Source organism: Danio rerio, chromosome 24 (assembly GCF_049306965.1).
Source record: "Danio rerio strain Tuebingen ecotype United States chromosome 24, GRCz12tu, whole genome shotgun sequence".
NCBI classification, from domain to species: Eukaryota; Metazoa; Chordata; class Actinopteri; order Cypriniformes; family Danionidae; genus Danio; species Danio rerio.
The window spans coordinates 28,923,276-28,947,179 of NC_133199.1; the positions used below are offsets into that span (position 1 = coordinate 28,923,276).

Here is a 23,904-nt window from a genome sequence, read left to right on the forward strand (position 1 = left end):
TTCACTTTGAATGGGTGACATCAAGCATTGCCGAACTGCATTGTGGATCCATCAGTGCTGCTTCAGTGGCGTTGCTTGCTGCAGAAGTTGGGACTTTCTCAACTTTTCTAGTGCTGATGGAAGCGTCAGCTAATCAGATCGCTTTATGCAAATAAACCAACTTAGGCAGTAGCCAATTGCAGACTAATTTTATTGGCTGACATGCTATGATGATCGCGTCAGCCCTAACTTCAGACACATCCTCTATCAATCGTTGATGCTGAAGCCCAGTGTGAATGGGATTTTAGAGGACAAAAACTCCAGGTACAGCTGATCCAGAGGCAACGGTAGGGGGGTAAATTAGGATTCTAAGGGCCCACACATTAAGAGGGCCCCCAGAGACATTATAAAGGGCCTGCGAAAGAAATCTCTGTAGACTGATGGCATTTCATGCTGTTCAGCTTTAAAATCATAAAATGTGAGCAAAATCACCTGTTTTGTCTTCACTTCAGACATTACGTTAGAGAATCATTCAAATACTAGCTATAAATCGACATTGGTGAAGTAGCAACTGTTTTGAAGTCAGCTGCACATGTAAATGAATGAAGCAAGAAAGTAGTTCCTCATACAAAAGGGTTTTTAGACTCTCTTTGTTTGATTTTCTTTTTTTATATACACGATTATGCCGTCGATCTGTTGTATAAACGCAATATTACACTTGTAGCAGTGCGATGTGGCTGTATATCATCACTGGTGGGACATTACATTACTCAGCCTGCAGGGTCAAGCCAATGCACGCCTCCCACTTGTGCCGATAATCATCAATTATGTCAAATGATTTCATGAGTTAAAGTACAGCTAAAATAAAAACAGATATCTTTTTTTATTTAACCAACAAGCTTTATATAGCAATAAAATAGATCTGTTTATCGATATTTTATCATGCATAGCAATAATTTACTATTTTATGTGCTAATATATATATATATATATATATATATATATATATATATATATATATATATATATATATATATATATATATATATATATATATATATATATATATATTATAAATTTATATTATATATATAAATATATATAATATATAATTTAATATACATCAATTATTTTAAATAATTTAATAAATAATTTTTAAATAAACTTTAATCAAATATAACATTTTATTTGAATGACTTTTAATAGTTTTAATAACAGCAACCCAAAAATAGACAAATGGCACAATTGTTTGAAATATCTGTATTCAACAATATACCAGAAAGGCACAGATTTTACAAAGGATATTATACGAACGTACAATTTAGCAACATGAAAGAATGCTGACCTTTATCCAGCTCCAAAAGTCATCTCTTTTAAGCAGCCTATCATTAAGCCATAGAGATGACTTTATCTGACTTCACTGGAAACCTGCACCACAATGACGTATGAGATTAATAATGCTTTATAGTCTATTAACAAAAAATAAACAGACCAACACCTTCAATGCAGGAACAGAAGTTTAAAAACATCATTGTTCAGATATACCCAATATAAAGTGTAAACATCTAGTTCTGCAGCCCAATCACTTGCATTGATGTCAATATAAAAACATCTGGCAAGATATTAGATACTAGCAAGTGCATACATGAAGAATATATAAGGGTAATGACCATTTTTAATAACCGGCCTCAAATATATATTATACAAATTCATTCACACGCAACAGTCGGTTCTTCTCAGGCAACATCTATGGCTTTTTTGGAGCTGAGGACAGTCTTTTTCTCCTCGACATCATCTGGTTCTGGTATGGGCTCATATTGACGTCTGTATAAAACACGGGTCACTAGAGTGATGATGAACATCTCTACGATCAACAGCTGCTGGCTCATCACTGTGAAAACAAATGAAAGGTATTTTTGTGAGGAACTAATGCCTGACAATATTTAAAGGAACAGTTCACCCCAGAAACAATTGGCTTTTTAAGAATTTTATGGATTTATGAACATTTATGAATTTCTAGTGTTGGGGATAAAGCACTACACTATCATTAGCATTATACGCAACACAAGTTACAAAATAACAGTAACTTTTCTAAGTAATGAGTAATGCATTACCTAAAAAAAATTAAGAAATAATATTTGAGTTACTTTTTTAAAAAATGTAATGCAAGTTATGTTTTATTTGAATTAATTATCTTTTGAAAAAAGAAATTGCTGAATTAAAATGAACAGTCACGTTGAATCACGCACTCAATGACAATGCATTCATTATTTTGAACGCATGGAAGGAAAGGAAAAGAGAATTGTCATGAAAGACAAGAAAGTAGCAAAAACCTTCATTTCATTAATATGTATACACTCACCAGCCACTTTATTAGGTACACCTGTGCGCAAATTTCTAATCAGTCAATCACATGGCAGCAACACAATGCATTTAGGCATGTAGACAAGGTCAAGATGTTCAAACCGAGCATCAGAGTGGGGAAGAAAGGTGATTTAAGTGACTTTGATTGTGGCATAATTGTTGGTGCCAGACGGGCTGATCAGCGTATTTCAGAAACTGCTGATCTACTGGGATTTTCACACACAATCATCTCTAGGGTTTACAAAAAAATGTCAGAAAAAGAGAAAATCTCTTGTGGGCCCATATGCCTTATTAATTGCCAGAGGTCAGAGGAGAATGGCCAGACTGGTTCGAGCTGATAGAAAGGCAACAGTGACTCAAATAGCCACTCATTACAACCGAGGTATGCAGAAGAACATCTCTGAAAGGACAACACGTCGAACCTTAAGGCGGATGGGCTACAGGAGCACTGTAGTGCACTCCTGTCAGCTTAGAACAGGAAACTGAGGCTACAATTCGCACAGACTCACCAAAATTGTACAATAGAAGATTGGAAAAAAGTTGACTGGTCTGATGAGTCTTGATTTCAGCTGCGACATTCAGATGGTAAGGTCCAAATTTAACGTCAACAACATGAAAGCATGGATACATCATCAACAGTTCAGGCTGGTGGTGGTGGTGTAATGATGTGGGGGATATTTTCTTATTTAATTCAATAGAGCACCTTAGGGATGTGGTTGAACAGGACTTTTATATCATGGGTGCAGCTGACCAATCTGCAGCAGCTGCGTGATGCTAACATGTCAATATGGACCAAACTCTCTGAGGAATATTTACAGAACCTTGTTGAATCAATGCCATGAAGGTTTAATACAGTTCTGAAGGCAAAAGTGGTCTTACCAGGGACTAGTAAGGTGTACCTAAAAAAGTGGCCAGTGAGTGTATATGGCATATATAGCTTCGGCGTCAGTGGGATAGGGGTTTGAGGATGTTTGTCTAAACAACACAGTTGAGAGCTGGGTTAGTAACTGTAGTTTGGAGCAGGTTTTGGGCGGCTGCTGCCATCAGATACTATGCCACAGTTGTCGACCTGAGGGTGTTACAGACTGTACCAAATAGCTGAGAACCAGGGGCGGGGTGAAATTACAAGAGTTTTCCAAAAAAACAAGAGTGTTGGCAGGTATTATAATAGGTATAAAAAATACTGGAAGTCAATTGCTCATCATATATATTGTCCTTTGTGTTCAACGGAATAAAGAAATGTAAAAGGGTTTGGAACAAATGGAGGGTGAGGAAATTATGACAGAATATTGTTTTGGGATGATCAGTTTAATAGGCCCATACACACTCACATTTACACTCATACACTACAGCCAATTTAGCGCATGTCTTTGGACTGTAGGGGAAACCGGAGCACCCAGAGGAAACCCACGATAACACAAGGAAAACATGCAAACTTCACACAGAAATGCCACCTGGCCTAGCTGGGACTTGAACCAGTGACCTTCTTGCTGTGAGGCTACAGTGCCAACCACTGAGCCCCTGTGTCACCCAGTCAAAGCTCAAAGTTTTTTTTTATTATATATTTACTGACTGCAACATCAACTCTTTTCCCTCAGTGTCCCTCTTAAGGTCAGGACAAAGCAACCTAATGGTTGGGTCATTGATATGGTCAATGACCCTTGCCAGGCACACGTCAGAGGGACTTCGCCTAATTCAGCATGTAGAACCAGCATCACTCATTTGTGAAAGACAATGCTCTGATAAGCTGCTACAAATCAGAGCGGGAACAAAGCTGAAGTGACGAAACTAGTTAAACAACGCAAGTCAAGAGGGAACACAAAGAATCCTTCAATGTTTGCAAATGATATCAATTGTGGTAACGGATTTGGCATGTTACCCGAGGAGGCAGAGGTAACGGAACATTTGCGCAATCAAATTTAATTAAATTACAGCTTGCACCAATAGCTTTTATAGTGTGCATGTCAATACCGGCACAAGCGTAACTGGCGCTCTAGGCAAACAACGGTTGTGCTCATGGTGTTCATGCCACCCTTTCGCAGACGAAAGTGAAGGGGGGGAGATAATGTTGTTTATTGGTGTGTGGGGAGAGGGATAGCTAATATGAGGTAGCGGGACGTACTGTGAAAATCATATGTAAATGCTGCTTTGTTTACGGTTTGTATGTGTGCAGCACTAGTTCGTTCTTTGTGGAATGACAAATAGACATTAATATGGGGTATGGAAAAGTCCTTCCTCTCACTCAGGTAGAGATTGTATTTACTTGTTTCAGTCGTCTATCATCCATACAAGGATCCCAAAAGGTGATATTGGTAAATATCCGGAAAATTTGCAGAACAACTTTATCGGTAAGTTCAAAAAAGCGCTGTTCACACAAGCAGAGATGTTACAGAATTTTTCCAGAAAAGACCATTCACACATCCATATCTAAATACCGGTAAATTCTACCATCATTAACCAGAAATGAGCTCTAAATGGCAGAGCTTGTATTTGTAAACACTTGACTACATTAAAAAGCCTGTAGAAGGAGTATTGTGAACAACTTCGAAAAAAACATAAGGAGGGAAACTTTCGCATGTCGAGATGTACATAATATGTGTGTGTGCTGGCGCTCACCGGCTGCTTCACATGCACACACGTCAAGCAACTGAAGAAGCGCTTGAAGGTAAACAAACAACGGCTTATCAGAAGCATTTTATAGATAATTTTTTACACAGTTGGCATTAAGAAAGAACATAGAAATGTTATCTGCATAACAACTAGCAGCTAAATGTGTCTGGAAAAATATTCAAAGTCTTTTATTTTCATAAACAGCGCAGATGTGAATGTGTGTGAGTGTTCTGATTGTCTGGAGTACACGTTTCACATCAGTGTGTTGTAAGTGTGAACACGCTCTTTCCGGCAGTCTTCCTTCTGCGTTCACACAGAGCAGCATTCTGGGAAATTACCGGTAAAGTAACAACATCTCTTTCCGGAAAATTGCCAGAACGAATTTACCAGGGTATTAAAAAAGGGAATGCTCAAACATACAGATCAGAAACATAATTGCCGGTAATTTTCCGGAAAGGTCTGTATGCATGAAAGGTGCAATAATATGTTCCAGTCCTAAACTCCACCTTCCTGAGAGACTGCTCTGCTCTGATTGGTCAGATGGTTCAATGTAATTGTTATTGTTCAACCAATTACAGTGCATGGCTGTTTCTCTATTCCAAGAACGCAATGAACATACTTGCTATCTTGTGAAAACCATTCTTGCCAGATTACCTCAAAAGAGCGAACTCAGGAGACCACGAGAACAGAGAACACGTCCTGTGAGAAATGAGATGCTGCGTTCTTCCAGATGGTCACGTGACCTTTACACGTTTTAAACAGAAAATTATTTAAACGTTACAGCATGCATACAACGATCTATTGTTTTTCCCTTTTTTTAATACATATAAAATGCACAAAAGTCTTACAAATATACAAAACAGATATTAATACGAATTTCAGCAAATAAACACCCTTAAGGTGTTTATGCCATTATTAAGATTTCCATGTTAATATTTACTTTCACCATCTCGTTTAGGGAATCTCCAGAGATAATCAAGTTACATCCCTGAACTTTAATAATAAACAGGTATAAAATGCTGCTCTTCCCATCGCTTTTATTCAGAATCAGCACAATGACTTCTGGGACTTCTGCATCGGTGGATCCTCGATATCAAGAATGCACCTGGGAATTTTCAGGTGTCCTCTGATCTTGCAGTCTTAAGTTTTGGAACTAATCTTTGGCGGTTATGATGACATTACATGAGAACACAAGGATGCTAAAGAACACATATTGAGAAACAGCTCAGGGACAGCCATTGCCAGATCTGTTTTGCTATGGTTTAGGGGTTGAACACCATGTTCCCTGGAAAGTTGCACAATGGTGTGCAACATGGTTTGAGATTAGTTAACTCTTGTTTGGTGCGTGTGTAATAAATGTTAGTTCATTCAGCAGCAACATGTACATTAAACACAGGGTATTAAAGAAATTCTGTATTCCCAGTAAATTCTGTTTACTTTTATTCTGGACGGCAAGGGAAGTGACTGTAACATCAAGCTTATTTTTTCTGTATTAAACACAGTTATACCAACTATTATTTGATTTCAAGAAGAACAAAAATATTGACCTTCTCAGCTGCCATAATTGAAACTCGTGGGCCGTTGGAACAGGGTGGTCAACGCACCACTGTTTCTATTTCTAAAAAAACATTGCAATGTCTTGTCATTGCTAAGGACAGCACTGAATTTCAGCTCTGAAGACGGATCATTTCCATTCATTAGAGCTCAGAGTATCATAACATGCCATGGGTATTCATTTAGCTTTTTCTGTTAATGTTTTGTTTTATCCTAAATTGACATTTACCACCAATGACTGCAATTTCAGCTAAAAATCTTGCATGCCCTGAGTAAATCAACATCAAATTTTCATTTTATGATGAACAGGTCAACAGGACTGTTATGTTATGTTCTAAAAAATGATGTCACTCACTGTATCCACGGGCCTGGGAGCTGTAGGGTGGCGAACAGGCAATGGTCCCATTCAATGCCAGTATGTTAATAATGGCTGTTTGCAGCTGGCTCAGGATCAGCACCAACTATGGACAGATATAATTATTGAATCATGGGTAATAATCATTCTGGCAATACTGAAAACTGTGGATGTTTTAAAATAGTAGAGTTAAACAGACAAACCTGATACATGGCATATTTAGGGACTATTTTTAAAGTGCGCAATGCCTCTCGCACATGCATGAACATGATCGCAACAGGCCAAAGGGCGATAATGGTGAGAACGCCAATAAATGAGTTTATCCATATGGCCGCTCCACTTGCCGAAACCTAGAACCCACAGAAAAGCACATTTAGCAAATCTGTCTCAAAGTGTTAATTCATCCTAGAATCTAAATTGTGTCATCATTAATCATTAAAACACATCCATAAGCAGTGTTGGGTAAAGTATTATATAGCGATCTTAAGCCACCTATTTTACCCCCTTTTCAAGATTTAAGTCTTTTGTGTCTCCATAATATTGTCTGTGAAGTTTCAGCTTAAAACACCCATCAGATTATTTATTATACTTTTTAAAATGTTAAAATTTTCTGCTCTAGACAAAATGTAGAGGTTTTTGTGGCCTGTGCCTTCAATGGTAATTCTCCCCGCCCACCGTTACCACGTGCCTGTCAGAGTGTGCCTCAATTTCCGCCTCGGCTACGTCAGATAAACAGCACAGTGACAGACATGAAGGAAGCAGATCTCATGTAACGATAGTGAGAAATACTACTGTGAGAACTTTTCCAATGATTATTTGATGTATTTGTTGTGGGGTTAATTCAAGCCTTTCGACACACACAGCGTGCATGTTTAACATTGCACTGTTTTTGCATGCAAATGTGAGAGGATAAATTTTAATATCCACTGCTGTATGGATATCTGTTATGTTAATGTACAAAATAAACCTGATTTAACGTCCGCAAACCAGGATTGAAGCATCTTCTTTTATAATTGAAGTGACATGTGGCTGTGGTGATAAAGATGGTAAAATTGCTGTGATTAATTACAAAACTGTTTTTAAAACTTTTTAATCTTGTAAAACTCATTCTTGATCACATTTGATGATGATTAATGATCACAGAGAGCTGATCTTTTAATCCCGTCCTGTCTTGTTGAAATTATTATACGCGTTACTACTGAGACATGTTAACGCAGCTGTCAATCAATTCGGTGGCGGGGAAACCACTCCAACGTCACATTATGGTCAGCCTCAAAATGGGAGGTATTTGGATAATATTTTAACGTCATGAAATTAAAAAGGAGACTTATTGTGTTTCTATCACTTCAATATGACTGTGAACACACTATATCTACTAACAGTTCTGTCCAAACAGCTTTCAAAAGATTAGTTTCATCATAGAAACCCTTTAAAGTAACTAAATGTTACTTAATAGTTACCTTTTAGAAATGTAATGTGCAAGTATGTTATGTTATTTAGCTTTTTGTCTGTTTGTTTGTTTGCTTGTTTTATGAGATTAAGATAAAATGGTTAAAAATTGGCTTAAAATTTTAATATTTTAAAAAGTAACATTACCCAACACTGCCAATTAGTCAAAATTTGGAACAGAAATGCAGATACTTTTAATCAAATCTCAAAAATACATTTTTGATTATTTTGATTATTATTTTCACCCAAAACTCTGACATTTATAATCTTCCTAAAGCAACTGAGTGGTTTAATTCAGGTTCTCCTTAGACACATGATCACTTTATTACACAATCTGATTTAGATTTTTTAGTTTTCGCTGCTCCATTGAGTAAACACTGACCAATCAATAACATGTACAGCATTTAGTGCCCTATCCTACACCCATTGCAATAAGTATTTGGTGCGATTTGTTGCTATTTTCAGACCAGCGCAACCCTAATGTTCACGTTTTGCACCACGTTATTTAAATATCGAATCCATTTGTGCCACTTTGTGGACTCATGGGTGTTGCAGTCTAAAAAGAAGGTGTGTTAAGGCGCATTGCTCGCACTGTTGTAAAAAAAATTATAAATGAGAACCCAGTCCAGGAGACTCGAATAAGCAGAAAAATTTCTTTATTGAGACATGTTGGTTGTTCTGCAGTCATTACAGGAGTCTCTTACAAATCTAAAAAGTCTAACGTTAGTCTGTAATATGTTATAGGAAGAGGCAAGACAAACAGCATTTTGCCAGCCCTTATCTTATCAACATAAACAGTAGCATACAGTGATCAAATGAAATATTGGGGTCAGCAAGGTTAACAACATTTCCCCAGCTCTGACCTCATTGAGTTTATCAACAAACGGGTTTCTGTGGCCTTAAAGTATCACCCGAAGACAAACACACTGTCATTAAGACCATGCCCATAGCATTTGCATCACTTTAGCTCAGCCTGTGCTCAGGAAGCAAAAGGTTTGATGTCACACCCTAGCTAGAGTTTTGAATGAAATTAGCTAATTAAAAACCAAAAAATATAACATTTCAGTCATAAATAGGCAATTTGAAACTAGATTATATAAATTTATATTTCCACAGCTCCCCCTTTGAGAGTTATTAAAAAACTGTCAAAAATATACATTTAAAGCATTCCTAAAAATCATTGGCTTCGGTTTGATAACATAGGCCCTATCTTCCAGTCATGTAACTTGAAAAAGTTACAGGAACATTTACCTTATTCTGTGTCATTTTCAGTATCTACACAGATGTAAGTGTAGATTTCACAACTGTTCACACGTTTACAACAATCAATGGTAATGTCATAAATTCTACATGATGACACAAAAAAAATCAAATATTCAAATTGTAGATCTTCTGAAAGTCTGTGGCTTGTGAATAGCTTGCAGTTTCTTGGTGGTTCTTCTCCAGCACAGAGTTGATCTGATGACTTCCTGTCATTCATAAATCTCTGAGGTGATGCTCTGGAACAGAGTGTTTCTTGTGAAAAAGCAGTGGTATGTGTTCACCTGCTCAAAAGAAAACAAAGAAACAGCAGACGAGCAGTATTCATGCATAGACTTGTATGATCAAACAGTACAGTTCATATGTCTAGTTATTCAGGTGATCGTATAGTGGTTGTGTTAAGTTGGTGATCGAATAGTGTTGTTTTTTCTGTCTTCTAATCTTAAAGTTATGACACCTATAAAACAGTGAGGTGAGGATGGTCTAATAGATGGGGAAAATAGGGAGTCTTCACTACAGGATGAAGCCTATTGTGTTCCGTTCTGCCCTGGGATCCTCACTGGTTTGTGTGTCCTGTTCAGTCCCCGGCTGAAGTAGGCAAACTTTGAAATGTGAGACACAACTATTATTCAATGAACTGAATTGAATGGGTTTTGATTGGAATATGCGTTCAAGGCTGTGAGTGGACTTAAGCAGAGTTCCTAATAAAAAAAAAAAAGTTTCCTTTGTGTCATTTTACAAAGAGTCATTCATCTTAATTGTAAATTAACTGGGACATTAAGTACTCACAGCCAAAAATTGGATAGCACCTCTGTAAACAATTCAATGGATCTAGCTTGAAGGCAGTTAGCAAACTGTTCTGAAGCTGATTTACCCTGTTCGTCTCTTTAAAGGTCTTCTTGTTTTTCCTACACTCCCTCATACGGTGTCCTTTTTACCACAGTAATGGCAAAATATATTTTTCTTAAGACATTTATGATTTGATGTCTTTCCTGTGTTGACCTTAGTGGCGGCTGCTTCAATCCTGACTCCATTTATGATATCAGAGTCCCTGTCCCACAAAATGAAACTGTCTAGATTATTTCTGAGAGTGGTGGTAAACAAGGTATATTAACAAATGGCTGTGTTTTTCTGTATTCAAGTGCAAGAACATCTGACCAGATGCGGACTAGTGGTCCCTTATCATTTAGCGGTCCCTTATCACACCCTCAGAATTATCAGCCAATCCACTGATGGCCGACAAAATCTCTCAGTGAATTCACTCACAGATTTATCTTTCCTTTGCACAAAACAAGTCAATTTTGACCTGTCAATCTTTGGGTCAATAATGTTCTTCAGAATTTTCAAAACACCCTCTGTCAAATCATCCTCACTGGCTTGTTGTGAGTCACAGCTGACTCAAAGGTGTTGAATTCAGATTTTGTTAGAATTTGAGACATCAGCTGGGTGACTTCTGTAAATGACCTGTCATAAAGACACATTTTGCTGATCAGTGCTCTGCTAAACTCTGAATTTGTACATGCTAAAGGTAAGCTTTAAGACTGTCTATTTCTTTAGGTCCTAGTGTTTGAATTTGAACAACAGAAGTGTTGTAGTGTAAATTTTCAATTTTCTCAATTCCCTGAGATCTTCTCCTAGCACCACAAACCTCCACTGAACCTACTGGCATGTCACCAGGTGGGGATTAAAAATTCAGAGGCCCCTGGGCACAATGTCCTGTAGCCCCCCTACCTGGCTGCACCCCAACAGTTGAATTAAAAAATAAGATTAATATAGTATTTTTTAATAAAATTATTCTATAATGTATTGCCCACATTTTAATATAAATAAAATACAGTACACATATTTATACTCTACAAAGATTTAACTTATTTTTAAAGGATTTAAATTTTAAAGCATACTTTGAAAAATATATACTAATACAACTAGTGAAAATTAATGGATTTTAATATATTTGTTAAAGTTCACTGAAACAGTACTAAAATTTATAGTTAAGTTAAGTTAAGTTAAGTTAAGGCTATTTTTTTAATGCATAACTTCTACAAACATATAATGCATATGATTTGGATATAACACCTCTCCAATCCAGTTCAGTTTCATAAATCTGAGTCTTCCATAATACACACACTTAATGATTCTTACTTGTCTTGCTTGTGATGAAAAGTAAAATCTGATAAGTAGTGGGGGAAAAAGAAAGAATGAGTTCACCAGACCCTGGATTCGAACCGGATTCATGATCAATCGTGTCAAAACATGTTGCCATGCGCTTTATGAGCTACGCCACTCATGCTGCTGTTTGCCGCTCCAATGAGGCCTATTGGTTAATCTGGGCCTGCATATTATTCACCGACTGGATGGAAATGTCGGTTTCAAAGACAGTTTGTAAGTCAGGATGTTTATTATCAGGCTGACTAACTTCTTCAATGTCAGTTTTTGATTTCTTGAGGTTCAGTTGTGTTGTTAATGAGGTTATCTTAGCACGGAGGTCTTGGATCTGATTTTCTAATTCTGATTTAGCCTGAGCTTGTTGTCTCTCAGCCAGAGATAAATTAAATTCTCTGTTGCAGCAGATAATGCCTTTCACATTATTTTTGAGAATGGATGCATCAAGCACTTTCTTGCATTCATCTATAATGTCCAAACATTATCGGGGTGAATGCTAAATTTCTGTCTAATTTAGTCTGGCTGAGTCCATGTGCTGTCCTAGCAGCAATTTGAAATCCTGATCTGACAATAAAGGAGTCGCTAAACTACCCTTTTCCAGCTGTGGGGTTTAGTCTCGTATTCTTTCAGAATATTTTGTGAGTACAAATAAAAATACTAAAACGTTTCTGTTCAAAGTATAGTAACTTCTTCTCTGCCAAAACAGAGGGTAACAATATAAGCACATGTAGCTAAAACTCAAGATTGAACAAGGGATAACAAAAAATAGCTTGTATTGCTAAACTTCTCTGGCTGAACAGAGTGTAAATAAGTGAAGTTTATTTATAAACTAATTTTGAGAGGATCACGTGCTTATGATTGCTAGCGCTGGACTCGCATTATCCAATTCACAATGCACCAATCAGACAATTCCTAAGCTACTGCAAATACCATGGGTTACGTATCACCGATATCTTCGTTTTGAAGAATCCCCCCTTCCACCCCTACTTCTCCTCCTTCCTAGATAGGTGACACGGTGGCCCAGTGCTTAGCACTATTGCCTCACAGCAAGAACGTCTCTGGTTTCAGGCTTTACCAAACCAGCAGACATTTCTGTGCAGTTTGCACGTTCTCTCCGTGCTCATGTGAGTTTCCCCCGGGTTTCCCGATTTCCCCCCACCGATCAAAAACATGCAACCTAAGTTTATTGACTAATCAAAATCAACACCATAGACTTGCTCCTACCTAGTACTTATCTCTTTAAAAAGCAACTACTATCTGCTCTTCAGCCACCATGACAGGGGAGGTCTCGAGATCTACCTGAGCTCAAACTCCCCTCTCGCCTTGCAATGGGAGGGAGCCCAGGGCTCGAGGATCTTATGAGCCCAGGGCTCTATCCCGGGACAGCATGCCAAATTAGCTTATAATCAATCATCAGCTAAGTGTAAACTCTTGAAATAAAAGAAACCATAAACAGCAAGTAAGGCTTAACTTTCTTGACTAAACAAGCGATAAACTTTCCTTCTCTATTGAAATTAAGGATAACTTTTTCTGTTAAACAAACCATGCAGCTGTTTGTTAACTCTACTCTGACGGAGCAGAGGATAACCTGGTCTGTATAGTTCTTTTAATAACGTGAACTCACCAAATCGAGGTTGAGCTGAAAAGATTCAGTCTGGATTGAAGTATGATCTTTGAATTCAGGAAGTTTCAACGTCCATCAGGGTTGCAGTCAGCAAATAGTTGATATTTTGTGACATCCGCTGAGTGACTTCAAATTGTCGTTGAGCTGAAAAGATTCTGTCTGAAGTGAAGTTTCACAGATCTTGAAGTTTCAATTTGAATTCCAGTGGATTTCAGTCTTCTGTGGCAAATTGTTGATGATTTAATTATTTTAATCTCAAATCGAGGTTGAGCTGAAAAGATTTAGTCTGGATTGAAGTCTGATCTTTATATTAAGGTAGAGTCAGTGTACACCAGAATTGCAGTCAGAAAATAGTTGAGAATTTGTGACCTCCGCTGAGTGACTTCAAATTGCCGTTAAGCTGAAAAGATTCCATCTGGAGTGAAGTTTCATTGATCTTGAAGTTTCAAATTGAATTCTGGTGGATTTTAGTCTTCAGTGGCAAATTGTTGAGAATTTGATGATTTCAATCTCTATCTGGGTGACGGCACCAAATGTTGTTCATGTCGAGGGGCTTTTTTCAAGTTTATTTATGACAATTTGCATTTGTTTAATGTTATTATTATCAGCAGTAATATTTATTATATGCATATTTATATTTGTTTTAATAAATACAAGTTTCGATTTGTCCACCTGTCAGGTTTGGAGATGTATGCATCACCATAAGGGGCATAAGAATAGCAAGTGTGTTTGGATACAACTCAGACCACACTTCGTTATTATTGTTCATTTATTTGTTTGATGGAAATTAAAACTGAATTTAAAAATAGTTTTGAAACAAATCTTTGCACTTAACAAACGAAATTAAATATGTTGGCTAATGGATGTTTACAATGAAGTGCGTGCAACACCGTTTCCTTATCCACGAAAGTAAAGAAGTAAAGTAAAGAGTTAAAGAGGCTGAATTAAGGAGGCTTGTTCATTATCCGTGCTGCAGACAGTCTGTTTAACTGTTTTCTCACTAGTGAAGCATTCAGTTTTTCCACTTAGTTTTTACCTAAGTCTGCATGTAAATAACTGACTCTTAAAGGGAATGGGAGATGAGACTCTAATTGGTTTAATGTATGTTATGCTCAAAAAACACCCATTAGTAGGCCCACACGAAATCTGCACACGCAGAAATTTGCAGATTTCCACAGATTTTTAGCCCATGATTCAGTCTAAGTTTTTACTTAGGTAAATTTCTGTACATTTATATTTATTCAGTTTTAAATTAATTTCATTATTATTATTGTGATATAATAATAATAATAATATGAAAATGTTCATTTGATTTATTTACAATACAGTTCGTAAAGTAATATTTTCTGTCTTTTAGCAGATCTATTATATGAGAGTTTGCTTTGTTTACTAAATAAGTGGATTTAATTGGATTTGCTTTGTAAACATTAAATAAAAGTTACAAATGTATTATTTTTATTTCATATATTAAGGTTTTAGTTATCATACTCCCAAAACCATTCCGCATAAATCCACAGATTTTTTTTAACGAAATTTTCTGCTGAAATAGCAAAAATGTCAGCAGATTCTGTCTGGCCCCATCCATAACTCATTAAGAGAATAAGTAGAAACCTGTTAGGCCTTATGCCAAGGCACAAAGCGTATTTTTCAATCCTTAAAATAGAAAAAGTGCATTCGGATACCCGCTTAATGCTTTTGCGCCATGCACATTAGACTTTACACCTAGATAGTTAAAATAAAGCCCTTAGACTTTGTCACAGAAGCTCAAACGTACTTGTTTAACACATTTGCACCAATTAAGTTGATTGTCACACGGCACATTTGAGCTTCTATAGAAACCAATCAGGTTTGCTCTCATGTGTTAAGCAAGTATGAGTTTCTGTAGCTCTTGCTGATCAGTGTTGATGTATGAAGAGCATTTTAAATAAAGTCTCTTCAGAGGACTTAGATAAAAAAGCTTAATTCATATGGATTAATTTTTGACCCATTAATGAACATTTTGATTTTTTAAGTGATCATGCATTTATTGGAAGAACAAAAACCTCTCAGATTCCATTTAAAATCAGAAAGATAAGTTCAGAAGGGCATTGGTCAATAATTAATCATGATAATTATAGTTTAATGGTGAAGAAGTCATTGAAATTTATAAATAAAATGTATGTATTTATTTATACAATTGCACAAATCTATACTTACATTGGCTAAACTAAAGCTGCCATTTGTCCAGAGGACAATAGAAAAGATGGTGAGGACCAATTTCATCAGTGCAAACTGGTAGGAGCCCAGTTTCAATATGAACAGAGATCGTCTGAAAATCAACACACATCAGTTTTTTTCTCAGATTAAACATTCCAGGTCAAATGATCCCACCCACAGGTGTCACACATAAAGTATGCTTAAATTGCATTTAACTATGTACACTGAATTTGATAATGAAAGTCTTACATAACACTGATATAAACCACTGGTTCCAGGAGCCGCAAACTTCTTTCAGATAGCTACGAGTGCAATGGCCCCGAGGAGCTCATTTTAGGTTACACACTAAGCCTGATAAAGAGCTCATGTTTGAAGAAGAGTTGAATGCCCAGAGGTGCATTCATCTAGTAGACATCCAGTTGGAGATTTGGGTAACTAATAGCAAACCTTTAAACAGGTGGCCCAGATCAGAATGTCTATTAGTAATACAGAGGTGCAATTTAGTGATTCCTTTAATCTATACAGGCTATCAAGAATTATTGGTGATAATAGTCCTGGAGTATAGTATAGTCCTGAATTACTTAGTATTTTCCAAAGTTTTTATCGTTAATTAAAACCAGAAACTATTTATATATTTTAAAATAACTTAAAAAAATGTAAATAGCTGTAAAGGAAGCTTGTCATGTTTTTATTGGTAATCTGCTAAAGTGGTTTAGTGTTCAGGGGTCAAGTCATATTCTAAAAACTACTAAAGTAAATCTAAAAAAATAAAAATAATAACAACGATATACTCATAAACATAATTAAATAAATAAATAAACGCAAATCAAATTCCTAATACAAATCTATTTTTAATTTCCCAATTTCTTCCTGAAAATATTATAAGACTTAATAATGCCTGAAAGTTGGTTTGCTAAGATTGTTGATAACCCTGGATATTCAAATAAACAAGGTTGTTGGAAGTCAATCAAAATATATCTAATTTTTAATCAAGCTAGCCCCATTGGAGGGTAGACTTCTGAGTATATTGGGTATATGCACCCATGCAAATAAACTAAACATCCTTTAAAATGTCCTAGCAAGTAACACCCTAGCAACATCCACCACCAACTAAGGGCTGTGCATAGATTTTTGCATTATGGCATCATGAGAAGCACACTTGAAGATTGATTTACCGTGTGATGGGGACATTTGGCAGACATGGGCAGCAGCAGCAGCAAGGTCCTGTGCTGATCTTAAACGTCTGTTTCTCACAGCGTCTGAGAAAAGCATTGTCCCCTCCCACCTCTTCAATCATGAGAATCAGGAACTTGAAGACCACAATTGCAAAGTATCTGGCAAAAGAGTCAGAAATATGTTTATTAGTGCCTCGCATGCTCCCAAATTCTTTTCTCCAATTAAACGCTATTTGCTATGGCTGCATGATATTTCAAAGTAGTTATCATTACAATAATAATAGTATGAAATATCTGTATTGCACAGAGGTGAGACAAAATACATGTATTTTATGTGATGCTTGCACAGGTTGTTTATTCAAATTTGACCAATCAGATGTGGCCTTGCTATCATTATGTTCTCCTTTATTATTATAACTCACCAAAATTAATGACACTGTTATAAAATCATTTGAAAGTGTAGTATTGAGACTTTACAAGTTGATGCAGTTATGCTATTGGCTAGAATAGAGAGCAGAAAATAAATACAAATATACTAAATGCTATAACTAATAATGATTCAAGAGTTCACACGAGGCTGATGATTGATCATAAAAGTTGTTTGGCATGCTGTCCTGAGAGTCCTGAGCTCAAAAGATCCTCGAGCATGGGGCTCCCTCCTGTTTGCAAGGCGAGAGGGGAGTTTGAGCTCAGGTAGATCTCGAGAATTCCCCTGCTGTAGTAGCTAATGAACAGATAGCGATTGCTCTTAAGAGATAACTACTTACTAGGAGCATGTCTATGGTGCTGATTTGGATTTGTCAATTAACTTAAGTTGCAGGTTTTAGGGCGATGGGAGGAAACTGGGGAACCCGGGAGAAAAGCATGTGAGCATGGGGAGAACGTGTGAACTCCGCTCAGAAACGTTGGCTGGCTTAATAAGAGCTAACCACTGAGCCACTGTCCTACCCATCTAGGAAAGGAGGAGGAGTATTGGTGGAAGGGGGGGTTCTTCAAAACGAAGATGGCTGTTTTATAGAAGTAAGGGTATTTATAGTGGCTTAGGAATCGTCTGATTGGTGATTCATAAATTGAATAATGCGGGGCCAGCTGCAAGCAATCATAAGCACATGATCCTCTTAAAATTAATTTATAAATGAACTTAAAATATCTGAATTTTTTTAAACACTATTAATGTCTTTATGTCTCTGTAAATTGTGTCTTTATTATTTTTTTGAAACTTTTACAAACAAAACATACAAAACAAAGCATAAAAAATTATTACAAATATAATATTAATAAAAATTACAAGTATATCATTAAATAAATACATGCATGTACATACACATACAATATAAAGGTATCAAAACAATGGTAAATAATAGCAGGTGATACAAGACATATATGGACAAAATATTTCAAATATCTGCATTTTTAAAATCTAAATGTTATTAATGGTAGTATTTTAAGCCATAATTAGATTTAATTAGATCAATAAAATATATATTACACGATCATTTATAAATAAATGAGTTAAAAAACAATTGCTAGAAGATAAATTGCATATTTTCACAGTACTATACATCCCTAGCCTGTATAAAACAAAATATCTGGGACTAAAAGTTATCTATGTAGTATGGAAACACCATTGAAAATGTACCACCACTGAAATACAGTTAAATAATCTAAGGTCTGCTTTCTTGTGCATTTCACAGTGGGAAAAACACAGAGTGTTAATGTTGAACTCACGTGGCTGATGTCATATCAGTGAACATTGTGGCCCTTGGAACCCACATGCCCAAACAAGACATAATAGCCATGACCTGAAAAATAGATAAACTTGTGAAGTGAAAATGAACTTGAGACTCATAATCACTCAGGCGGTAACACACTAGAAATGACTAACTGTATATTGAGTTTGTGTTTCCGCTTGGGTGGGACGCAGATAAAGCTCAAACCTGACATGTCAATTCAAATTAGGAGTGATTAGGAGTAAAACTTTACAAAACTCACTGGTGCTACTCCGGTTACCCAGATAATGGTGCTTTTTTTATGTGCCGGCACTTTTTTATAGATGTAGATGCATTCTTCAATGAATACCAGCATGGATGCTGTGGCCATTAAAGTCAGCACAGTGTAGAGGACTTTGCCAAAGATATCCAGCTCTGAAAAACAACCATCAGAAACAGTATTGATCATTTGCGCATGACATTTCTTGTTTGTTTTTCCAACTTTTTTGGGGGACAATTGTGATATTGTAACTTTTAGCCAGAAGCAGGCTCATATTAGACATATAGGGATGATTTAGGGTGGATACAGCTAAACTCTAACAGCTAACATTGTCACACTACACTAGTTTAGCTTTAACTTAATGCCATGTCTGTTATAAAAATTTACTTATGAAGAACACTTATATTTAATATACTTTGATAACTGATCTTGTGAAGTGCTTTGAAATGCGTATTTTTTATTGGACATTTGATGTTATCTCAACTTAAACACAAAGAGAGGGCAGGACTTATGGCCCATTTCCACTGACATTTACAGTAGAGTTTGTTATAGTATATTTTTATGTCCACTTTCACTGTCAAAAGGTATAAAAAGCTAACTGTACCATTCCACCTCTTTAGGTACCCTTTCCAAAGAGTAGCTCCTCCTCTTTTTAAAAAACCGGCAATAGCATTTTGTTTTTATCACAGCTCTTCCAGTGAGAGTGGTTGAGTTCAAGCGCATCAAAAGAAAAGCAAATGAAAAAGAAGGGTATAAACAGAGGTTGGAGCCATCTCCAAGTGGGTTCGACTTGAGCTCCAGGTGGGCTGTAAAAAAACGTATTATTTTTTATGTCTTGTATGTGACACATAGTACAATATTGTGCTTTATGAATGTCTATACCTACCCCAACCCTAAACCCATCTTTACGGTAACCTGATGTATTTTATTAATGTCGAATTCACCTACACCACCTAAACCCAGCCCACCTGCGGCATAAATCCCTCCCACTTTCAACCTACTTGCAGTGCAATACCTCCCACTTGGAGATTGCAGCTATATCTGCTTGAAATGAAAAGCGTCTTGAAGGGGGCGGGGCATATCAGATGCTAGAGAAAGCATTTGATTGGTTGGAAGATTTGATGTAAAAAAAAAAAAAACGTTGATCCATTTAGATGAAAGTGACAAACTACAAGCTTTAGATGTTTATTTCAGTTTTATAACTTCTAAATGTAAATTTTGTTATTGTTTTTTAGCACACTAGCGAACAGATCTTACACTGATACTAACATCTAAAAAAGGGTTATTTTAATTTCACTGGACCTTTAAAGAGATCCTTCACCCAAAATTCTATTTAATTTAAACTACTCAGTTTTTACTTGTTAAAAACCGGTTTGAGCTTCATTTATCTGATGAACACAAAGGAAGATATACAGAGGAAAAAACATCCACATTTTTATGTATAAGTCTTGGAATAGAAAAAGTCATTTGATCACTTTTCAAATTTTTTAAAAACAATAATTGGCTTTTGAAATCTTATAAATCACTTCCTAACAATCCATGTGTTTTCCATTAATGAAGCATACACTGGAAAATTCCAGGCAAACATACAAAAACGTTACGCAAACCCAACACACAGTGTGCTCAGAATCCATATGATCTCAGTTTAATGATGCTTTCCATGCTGGTGTGTGGTTTTTACACAAACCAGGTGTCTGCTGTTTTATATTTTTTTCACTTGCATTGCTCAACTGACCATATAAACCAAGCATTCACCAATTACAGTGCAAGTACTTTTTCATCAGTCATTAAAACAAGAACACATTTACATGAATTGCACAACTGAAACAGTAGATGTGAACGTACAGTTCTGGGGACAAAACAAACCTTCCGTTAGCAATAACTGCCGTTTACTCTCATTTTATAGTGAATCTGACTACAGATGAAACCTATTAAAATAAGAATGTGGATCTGACACACATTTAGTCTACTACAGCTCAGGGTGGTGCCTGGAAAGGATCCACATTAGTGCCATTGAACATTATCATCATGCCATGTGTGCGCACTCAAGTTCAGGTGCGATGAACCACAGGATATTCACTTCTTATCAACAGCGAGTGGGAAGCAGTGCGAGATATCATCTGCAGTTTTCAGGGGAATGTTTTTATACCTTTAGGATTTTTTATTACTATATATAAACACTGCATGCCATCCGTTTGTCAATGCTTTTATCGAAATAATTAATGGTGTGCCTGGGTACCCTTTATCATTGTGTATAGGAGTGCAATGAGGTCCAAAGATTTTGAAAAGAGATCCTTATGATGATTGGTAAATTAATTGAAGAAAATAGTTCCCAAATTATGTTTATTTCATATATACCTTGTAAACCTGGATCTAAACACAAACAAACTCAAACTATTAGATTTTAGTTTACTCAAAGTGAAGCGTGTTATTACTTTAAATTGAAAAAAAAACAACTCAAAGGCCATCCTGTAGCCAGTGGATTGAAGAAATGACTAGCAATCTTGCTCTGGAGAAACACTGTCAAAGGAAAACTACAAGATTTTTATGAAATATGGACCCCCTCTCAACACTTTTTTAACCAGGTGGACAATGCAACATTTTTTGATGTTGGTGTCTTATTGTATTGTTCAGATGTCTTACATTTCAGCAACAATTAACAAATTTGTTTAACCAGTGCACACTGGAAAGCTGTGAAATGCAAGGTACAAACATGTATTAAACATTGTTATTTTTTTTAAATTATGCAATGCTAATATTTTTGTAATTCACTTATATATTAATTTCACATTTTTGACCATTTGTCTTTTTTTATGTATTTTGTTCTGTAGTTCAAACAAAACCCAATAAATTTATTTTGGAATAAAAAAATGACAGGTCTCCCTGTCAAATTTTAAAACTGTCCTAGTTTAATATTATCCTAGAGTATATTATAACTATATTACAATCTATATGCATTATTATACATTGCTGGAACATAATATATGTCATTGTTTTTGGAGTTGGGTTATTGTTTTTTATATACATAAATGTAATACTCAAGAACAAAATATGACCAATTTTAAGACTGCTGACTATTATTTATAATATTCAGATGGAAAATAATGGAAATTACAAACTTACAAAGCTATGACAGTTGCTGCTGCTGCAACTGAAGTTTAATAAAGGGCTCTTTATACAGTGTTCACTACAGTTTTAGTGTAAAAACCTTCCAGAAGTGTTGTCAAACAAAATTAAAATAATAACAACAACACTTTATTAATGAATGATGTAGTTTAACATGTAGTTAACTGATAAACTGTTATAAATACTGTAATATAATTTAGTCTTTACTACAGTATACAACATATTAAGGACAAACTTACGCTTAATAGCATCGATAGCGAACGGAGCCTCTGCTCTGCATCTCGGATCGAATAGTGTAAAGTTGGACGTCTCCATTTTCAGAGATAATCCCGGTTTATTTGAGAGGTCCAGGGTAAACTATAGTCCTTGAAAGCTGACAGTAAGCACCGGTTAGTTCCAGCATTCGTGAAACTAATAAATGGAGGAGAAACCTGACTTGTGTTTTGAAGACTTTGTGTACAGAGGAATCCCTGCACTTGTTAAAGGGGCCGCCCATACACTGGCTAATAGTGATGGGACTCCGACCAATGAGAACCTCCTCTCTCATCTCACTGCACTGCGCATGCGCAATAGCGTCACATTCGCACACGCACGAGGATCAGAGTAGAGTTCCTTTTGCTTCAGTTACTTTCTTTGAGGATTCACAAAGACGAAAGCTTGAAAGGAGTTTCGGTCTTTGACAAGCCGGTAAAAATAAATGCTAATTGCACACAACACATATAAAAAGCAGGTGCTACGGAGGAGAAACAAATACTCCAGCAATTTATTGTAAATAGCGTACTGTAGTAATATTGAGCTATACTATAGTAAAGTACTTGAATGAATCTGTTGTAGCAATTTTATAGTTGCTATCACAATATAACAATGGTTATATAAACCCAAAACTGAAGTTTTTTACACCTATTATTTATATTGAACTGCAATAAACCAGTATGCTGTAAACTGAATCATATTACAGTATTTATTACAGTTTATCAGTCCACTATAGTTACTATAAAAACTACATCACTGATTAACGAAGCGTTGTAAATAATATTATATATACAGTATAATACAATTTACTGTATTATGGGTCACAAACACTAGTATTTACTTTAAATTACTATAGTATTTCTTCATGTGGGTTGAGGTGCTTTTTAATTGGTTGAGACAAAATTATACAAAATATTAGTCTCAGAACATCAGCCACTTTCACCAAAGATAGATAGATAGATAGATAGATAGATAGATAGATAGATAGATAGATAGATAGATAGATAGATAGATAGATAACAACAAAGCAAAAACTGAGACTTGTTAAACATCTATGAACTAACAGGGAGGGTTAAAACTCAAACAGATCAAAGTTCACAAATACCTGACAATACATGTACTCACATTTACTCGTTTACAAAGACTGTTAAATTCAGAATGTGTGTGAGAACAGTGGGTTTAACATGCTGAACTTGTGATTCATAAGAGTTGAATGGCCTCAGTGCTAATGAGCTGGACAGAGTTCAGGGTAAAGAACAGCCCTTGAAGCCAGTCTACAAACACACACCTACTTGATTAATGAGAGACATCCATTGCTTTTCTATCAAGTTATTTTAATAATGTAATAATTCAATGGTCTAACCCTAACTCCTGAAGAGTGGATTTAGATTTAGTCAATTTAAAAGCCTTTTTACTGAGCAAGGTTCAAAAATTAACTGTTTTCACCACTTTTGACTATAAAAGACAATATGAACCTCACACGTTTAGTTCGAAAAACAAACAGATTGTTGTTGTTTTAGTAATAACTATAAGTCTTTATTTTTAATCATTAATGTCATCATGGCTTTATGATTACTTTTTTAATAAGTATAAAATGTAAAGAAAAAGAACAAACAATGCTTTAAAGTAAAAAAAGAGGGATGTACATGGTCAGCAACAATACTCAGGTAGGCTGTGGTGTTGATACGATGCTCAATACTAATGAGCCGAAGAAAATATCCCTCTCACTATTACACCACCACCACCAGCCTGAACCGTTGTTGATGCCAAATTCTGACTCTACCATCAGAATTTAGCAGCAGAAATCG

The 23,904-nt window shown here is 35.9% G+C and overlaps 1 protein-coding gene across 1 annotated transcript; it reads right to left on the bottom strand.

Annotated features, from left to right (window-relative positions):
• Nucleotides 1–1,224: 1,224 nt before the first annotated feature.
• slc51a (solute carrier family 51 member A) lies at nt 1,225–22,234 on the bottom strand. The gene is given in 8 exon segments (NM_001004546.1): nt 1,225–1,870; nt 6,863–6,968; nt 7,066–7,212; nt 15,555–15,666; nt 16,730–16,888; nt 18,458–18,531; nt 18,722–18,873; nt 22,084–22,234. Coding segments are annotated over 8 exon segments (981 nt in total). The 5' UTR covers nt 22,160–22,234; the 3' UTR covers nt 1,225–1,715.
• Nucleotides 22,235–23,904: the final 1,670 nt, after the last annotated feature.